General features: G+C 43.2%; 1 protein-coding gene across 1 annotated transcript in view; it reads left to right on the forward strand.

Annotated features, from left to right (window-relative positions):
• Nucleotides 1–6,994, forward strand: part of LOC138739601 (uncharacterized) — a 32,810-nt gene extending 25,816 nt beyond the window's left edge. Inside the window, exon 8 of the mRNA XM_069891958.1 lies at nucleotides 4,347–6,994. Coding sequence (XP_069748059.1) covers nucleotides 4,347–4,452 — 106 coding nt within the window. The 3' untranslated portion in view covers nucleotides 4,453–6,994. The remainder of the gene's footprint in view (nucleotides 1–4,346) is intronic.
• Nucleotides 6,995–7,766: the final 772 nt, after the last annotated feature.

Genomic DNA, 7,766 nt, shown 5'->3' on the forward strand with positions numbered 1-7,766 from the left:
GGCAAAGCTCATCGTGCAGTGACTGCAACTAGCCGATGTGTGCAGAGTGTAAGGTAAAACATCATGAGATGGGAATGTGTAAGGAGTTACCCTGTACAGGGCTGTAACAAGATGTGAATGCATCCTTGTACTTACAAGATAAGAGAGACATTGATGGATTGAGAGGCAGGTAGCTAGCAGGGAAAGGATAGCAACAGTTTTAGTCATTGGACAAGTAATGATATGATGATGTTCTAAGCATGTATCCAAGGGTATAAAAAATCACCATTTTGCTGATAATGGCAGAATGCATTCTCCGACTAACATTGTTAGTCGCAAGTGTTACAATCCGGTAATAAAGAACAAAGAACCCTGATTTCGACTCAGTCTGGTGTTTGTCTCACTCATTCATGAACAAAGCAGACCTAACAAGAGGCACAGCTTCCTCTTGACATGGAGGTTCATTGAGACTACCTGGCCTGTATGCTATGTTGTAATTATAGGTGGAGAGTTCAATCCTCCACTTAGTGATCTCATCATTCTTTATTTTTCCCCTTTTTGCATTATTAAACATAAATGCCACCGATCGCTGGTGGTGAGCAGTGTAAAGTTTCTGCTGGCCAGGTAATGCCTCCATTGCCTTGAGCCTCTTTCTCCACAGATGGGTTCCGAAGCTCGTGGCCTTGTAGGGCGCGGGAGAAAAAGGGAGGCTTGCCCGCCTGGTTAAGGGTAGCGGCCAGAGCTGCATCAAAGGCATCGGTTTCCACCTGGAAGGGTGCATTCTCATCCACCGCATGCATGGTGGCCTTTGTGATGTAGCTCCGAATGTAGTTGAAAGCTGCCTGGGCTTCGGCTGACAAGAGGAAAGAGGTGGACTTTAAGAGTGGGTGGACCTTATCTGCGTAGTGAGGGATCCACAGGACGTAGTAGGAGAAGAAGCCCAGGCACCTCCTAAAGGCTTTCCTGGTCTTCAGGATCAGGAGGTCAGTGCCAGTGATGCCATTCTCCATCACATAGCCCAGGATCGCCAGATGTTTCATCCGGAACATGCACTTACTGGAGTTGTACTTGAGGTTCAGGGACTTGGCTATGTGGAGAAACCTCTGGAGGTTGGCGTCATAGTCTTCCAGAGAGTGTCCACAAATGTTGACATTGTCAGATAAGGGAAGGTGTCCTTCAACCAGTACTCATCGACCATTTTGTCCATCTGTCTCTAGAAGACTGAGACCCCATTGATTATGTCAAAATGGACCGTCCGGATAGAGCCATCCGTCTGCCTCAAATGCTGTGTAGGGGCGGTCCTCGGAACGGATCAGTAACTGATGGTATGCAGCATTCAGGTTGTTGGTCGAATAGACCCAATCTTGCGCAATTTCGTTTACCATATCCGAAATTTGAGGAAGGGGGGTACTTGTCCAGGGGTATGAAATAATTAATTTTTTGGCTATAGTCAATCACTAGCCTGGACTTTTCTTCCCCTTTCACGATTACCACCTGGGCTCCCAATGAGCCCATTGGTAGGCTCAATAATGTTTTCTTTGAGCAGCCACTGTGTCTTGACTCTAATAAATTCCCGATCCTCCACACTGTATTGCCTGCTTCTGTTCCTCACCGTGATTGGAGGGAATGGGCCAGAGTACTCCATGGTCACGCTTTTAAGGTGACACAGGAAGTCCAGGCCGAGTAACACAGGAGCACACAAATCTTTCAGTACATACAATTGGAACTTAAAATCCCCCCCTTTTACAGTTACATGCCCTGGATCGTTGCAGTGTGAGTGCAAAGCTAGGAAAATATGATAGTCCGTCAGGTACACTCTTAAGTTGTACCGCAGAGCCATCGGAGAGTCTATAAAGCTCTCAGTGGAGCCAGTGTCTTCTAAGCAATCAGTCAAATATCTGTTTACCCTTACCTCCATTATCAAGTTATTCAATTGGAGAGGTATTGGCTGATCCAGTACGATCGATGCCAGTGCTCCGGAAACTCCATCGCTCCCTATGCCGAAGTCGACTCTCTCCTCTTGGCCCGCAGGCAGACAAGATGGCATCGACCATGAGGGGCGGAAAAATGGCTGCCCTGCATCTTGATCCGATGAAGGACTAGGTGGTGCCAACCTCAAGATGGCCAACATAGCTTCTGTGATGCTTTACTTCCGGTGGCAGGTCCCCCCCCATGAGGGGCAGCAAGATGCTAGCAGTGAACAGCATGGAGAGGCTGAGACCACCACTTCAGGACTTGGGCATAACGATGATTCAGGGGTCGCACACGTGGTCACCCTCTTTGGGTTCCCTTTAGCCCTGCAGACCCAGTGCCCTCGCTTACCTCATCCTTAGCGCATAAGAGTCCTTCGCAGGGCATCAGGCGTGGGGGTGCTGTGCCTGTCCACAGAAGTAGCATCCCTGGTCACACGTGACCGTAGCAGTTGGTGCTGGGGCTGCGGGGGTCACAGGTGCCCCAATGACCTGGACCTATATAAATGAGCCCTGGTCGCTGAGGCCGTCAGCTCCCAGTTGGGCCTTTCACCGGCTCCAGGGTGCTGACAAAGTTTTTCTTCTCCAACTCAAGCAGTTGCTACCTCACATGCCTCAGCCTTACTCCTGCCACAAGGGTGTCCCAGATTTGTTTCTCCTCTCTCACCTGGGCCGTGGCCGTTTCGTAGTGGCATTTTCTGGTCAGGGCCCACAGTTCAAGAACATAATTGCCCAGTGATTCACCTGGACATTGCCGTCTTTGAGAGAATTGGTACCTCGCCAGCACGTTGTTCTGGGGCCTCATGTAGCGAGCCTTCAAGCCTTCTATGGCTGACTCGTATGTAGCACAGTCTCTGATGACAGTGTACCCTTTAGGATCGACTTGAGAGAGAAGTGCCGATCTCTGGAGACTATCAAAGTTAAAAAAGTCTTGTGTGATCGTCAGGTAGGACTGGAAGCACTCCAGCCAGTAGGCGAGTTCCTCCGGAGTCTCAGGGGACAGAGGGTCAACCTGGAGCATGCCTGGCTTCAACAGGACTTCCATCCTGCTTCAAAGTTAGGCCATTAAAATTGTAATATGACTGATTGCACTCAGAGACAAATGAGGAATACAAACACACTTTTAATAGCTTAAAATCAATGGCTAGTAGACACAATAGTCCTCAGGTGAATCTTTTTTTTTTTTAATTTGTTTTATTTTTCACACTATAAACCACATTGATCAAGATACATACATTTTCCTTTTCAAACATATACAGTGTCGTTTTCTTCCCCCCCCTCCCTCTTCCCATCCCACCCTCCCTACCTCCCCTCCCATTCATTTAAAGTACAGATTCCACTCACATCCCACTTTAAGTAATCCCTATGCCATCAGTGCTCTGTGATTAGTAAGAGATTGCTGAAGGTGGGATGTGAGTGGGACGGGGAAGTTGAGAAACACTGCTCTAGACCCAATTGTTACTGAAATATTTTGCTTGAGAAAAATTGTCATTGGCCCATTTCCTTTGGAGTTATGAATCCGTGCACATAATTAGGTACGATTAATACAGTGGTTTTCAAGCTTTTTCTTTCCACCCACATACCACCTTAAGCAATCCCTTACTAATCACAGAGCACCTATTGCATAGGGAATACTTGAAGTGGTATGTGAGTGGAAAGAAAAAGGCTGAGAACCACTGTTGTAGTCCGTAAATATTCCATTGTCTGGTGTTCCATGATGAGAGAAAAAGATTCATTTCCATTGTAGTACGCTTCATTTGCAAATTTCAACAAGTAAGTCAGCACAATTAGTGTAGCGGTTAGCACAACGCTGTTACAGCCCCAGCAATTGGGACCAAGGTTCGAATCCTGTGCTGTCTGTAAGGAGTTTGTACGTCATCCCTGTGTCTGCGTGAGATTCCTCCAGATGCTTCAGTTTTCCACCATTCAAAATGTACCGAGCGTTGTAGGTCAATTGGGTGGCGCAGGCTTGTGGACCGAAATGACCTGTTATTACCATGCTGTATATCTAAAAATTTTAAATATTAAAAAAATTACATAGATGGTTAATAATGATAAATACTCATCATTAACCGGTCAGTCGTTATTGACCAGCCATTCAATTTATGATTTGTGGCCAGCTGCATTTTTGAAGTACTGGTACTACTTTAACTCAAACAGGATCTATTGATCATTCTGGATGAGTCCCATTGTTCAGAAGTACACTTATACAGTGAAGCATCAGTGAAATTTGTTGAGATTGGTGTCTTTCTCAGGAAAAGTAGAGTTTGTACTTTTAGATATAAATTATTCGCGAAGCCAAGCCGAAGAAAAAGAATTCGCAATAACGAAAATGGGGACTTGAATGCAATTGCTAATACTGTGCTAATCATTGCTTGTTTTTTTTCCCCCATTTAGGATACTCTGTCTTACTCGCAGCATTATCAATAATGTGTCAACTCTTCCTGAAGAGCTTATTGAAGAACTCTCTTTGGTCATGTCTTTTGCTACGAATATGAGATAATGTTTGTCATTGTACGCTGCACTGAAGATTAATCGGGGAAAAAAAAGCAGTTAGTTCTTTTAGAACTTAATTTCCAAGAAATTCTATTGTGTAACAAGATGTCAATGTGTGTTACACAACTGAATTTTTACCAATAAAAAAAAACACTTTGTTAAAGGAAATCGGGGATTATTTGCATGGATAGTGAAGGCTGCAATGTTTCTGCTCTGGTGCTTGGATGTCTGCAGTGGTGTTCAATGACATGCATTCCCTGCCTGGACAAAACTTCCATGATTTTCACCAACAATTTGTCTTGGTTTGGCTCACGCAGAAACATGACCTGACAACACAAATGGGCTTCATTCATCATTGGGTTAAAAGGAGCCCCTTCCTGCAGCTCTTCTCCAGCCCACGTAGGATATACCTTTCATAGCATAAGCAAATTTGTTCTGTACTCCCATTGTATTTAAAGATGAAGATTTCCTCAGTGCAAATGAGAAGAAATGTCCTTTACATGTTTTTAAATTTTAAATTAGACATACAGCATGGTACCAGGCCCTTTCAGCCTACGAGCCCGTGCTTCCCAATTAACCTAAAACTCCATACATTTTGGAGGAAACCCACACAGACATAGGGAGAATATACATACTCCTTACAGACAGAGGTGGATTTGAACCCACGTCACTGGCGCTCTAGCAGTATTGCACTAACCTCAAGGCTAACCGTGTCGCCCCAAACATGGGGGGGTTCCAAAATGTGCCCAATGGTATAGAATGTTTTCAGTATCCCTCACGGAATGTTCCATTGGCCTGTCGAGCTCCTCTTACCTCTGGCTGTTCAGAAGATGAGGAACGTCCAACCCACAGTCTCATTTACTTGTAATGATATGCAGGCCTTTCAGCTCATGCCAGCAGAGCAATTTTATCAGTTAGACTCTCCTGTCTATTTCCCTCTGCCTTGGATGTGTATCAACTCTGGTTTGAATCTTTTCCCAATTACTTGTTCGAAGAGGAAACTTACAGAAGCCGATTAACCTCCGCTGGTGTGAGAGGAAACCAGAGCCAAAACCCTTGAAATCGCATGTAAACTTGCCAACTTGATGCTGTCTCTTAATTGTTTTCTCACTTCTTTGAAATGTGCTGGCTTATTTCTGCATGAACATAACAAATCCAATACTGGCTGGACAGTGGCTTGTTAATTCTGAGAGTGCACACACACGCAGGATACTTGTGTTGCATTAATGCCAGTTATCGTCAACAGGAGGCAATTGATGGCATTCAGGAACAGAGACCTGGGTTGCTCTTCCTCGTACTACTTTGCATCCTAGGAACCTTGAACCATCAGTAGCATCCCATGCAGTGGTCTGGCTGAGATTAATTTGAATGAAAGCCAGGGAATTTGCAGTTAAATGTGGCATAGTTTCACAATGTATTTACTTATCCGAGAGATCACAAGAAACTCCGGATGCCGCAATGGTCAGAGATGTGTGTTCTGTCAAACAAATATCATAGAGGGATAACGAAGCAGATGCTAAAAATCTGAATAAAAATACGAGATATTCAGTGGGTCAGTCAGCATCTTAAAGATACGAAGCTAATATTTCAGGTAGCTAAGCACTCATTTTACTATTAATACCTATATCGTATCTTTTGAATAGAATGCTGTGCTTGATGAAGCAGATCCAGCAGATATTTTGAAAAGATTTTAATATTGAACAGTGGTACAAATTCAATCCTTAACAAAGAGACATGGAATACAAATGGTATTAGGCAAACAAGCAACCGAGCTGTCGCTAGATCACATTTTTAATCACCTTTGAGGTGACTCTGACTCTACACAGGGTAAAGGACTGTCAGTCGAGCAAACAATTTTTGGCTTTATTTACGGCAGCTGAGGCCATTCCCCATTCTTGATATCATTAAGGAACCAAATTTAATTGAACATTTCTGACACGTAGGCTTGTACATATTGAATATACCCCTGTGATTAACTTGCAAGCAATTAGCTAATTCTTCTCATATTGTTTATACCCAATTTATTAACAACATGGATTTGATTTAGAAAATTGCCTTCAGCCAAAAGCATCTTGTCTTTCCGGTTTATTTCGTATTGCATCGTCCCTCAAATTATTCCAATCTCTAAATTCCAACCTCTTCTAATTGCTGATAAGACTTTGCAAGAAAAAAAAAATCCTCCTTAACACTTGTCATAAATACAGTAGAAGTCCAGATATCTGGATGCCAGAAATCCAGACCACCCGAGAATATGACCTCTCAAACTTTTACAATTTAGCGGGCTTCTGTGTGTATGCCTAAGCGTTACAGCGGCAACCAGCGACCACACTTAATGCAGGTAATCTTATCACAAAGAAATTAATCTGTACACTGTATTTTTCTTTTACAATGTTTATTTTTAAACATCATTTCAAGCATTACGTGCTTTTTTTTGTAGTGAAAAATTGTTATGTTTACATTTTTGTGACTTTATTTTTCTTTAAAACTGTGTTTTGATAAATGAAGCATGTTGTATTTGCTAATGAATAAACTGCCAAAATTTACCTGTTCATCTTTTTATTCCTTCTTAAATTTGAATTTTAAATGTATTGCCCAAGAATCCAGAAAAACTGGACTGGCCGAATTCCCAAGCAGTCTGAATTTTAGGCCTTGTATGCTTTACACATTTTGTGTACATTTGTTCTGTACTTTCGATGTACTTGAAAGTTTTCATCCATTTGGTAAATATGCCTTTTAGGTAACTTTTCTTTACCTTGGTCAATGGGAGTGCTGAACAGTAACTCAGAAAATTGGAGGTTCAAGCTCTGCTTCAGAGACTGGACCACACTAATTTGAGCTCCCACTTTGAAGGAATAATCTACTTTCTGAGCTGTTGTCTATTGTATATCTAAAAAGTGAACTTAAAGATTGTGCAGCAAAAATGCTGGTAGTATTCAGTGGGCCAAGGAGCATGAGGAGGAATTTCCCCAAAAGGTGGTGAATTTGGAATTCGTTGTTATGGACAGCTGTGAAGGCCAAGTCATTGGGGATATTTAAGGAGGAGATAGATGTGTTTTTGATCAGGAAGGGAACCAAGGGTTACAGGGAGAATGGGGTTGAAAAAGACAGTAAATCAGCCATGATGGACTGGCAGGGTGGACTCGATGGGCCGAATGACATAATTCTGCTCCTATATGTTCTCTGTGGAGAAAAAAGGATAGTTGACATCATGGATCTGGATTTTGCAGGAGGATCGAGCATGTGGACGAAAGTTAGCCAACATAAGGAGGTGAGAGGGAGTGTAAGATCGGGGCTGGCAGATGATAAGTAGAAATAGATAGG

Source organism: Narcine bancroftii, chromosome 7 (assembly GCF_036971445.1).
Source record: "Narcine bancroftii isolate sNarBan1 chromosome 7, sNarBan1.hap1, whole genome shotgun sequence".
In the NCBI taxonomy this organism is placed as follows: Eukaryota; Metazoa; Chordata; class Chondrichthyes; order Torpediniformes; family Narcinidae; genus Narcine; species Narcine bancroftii.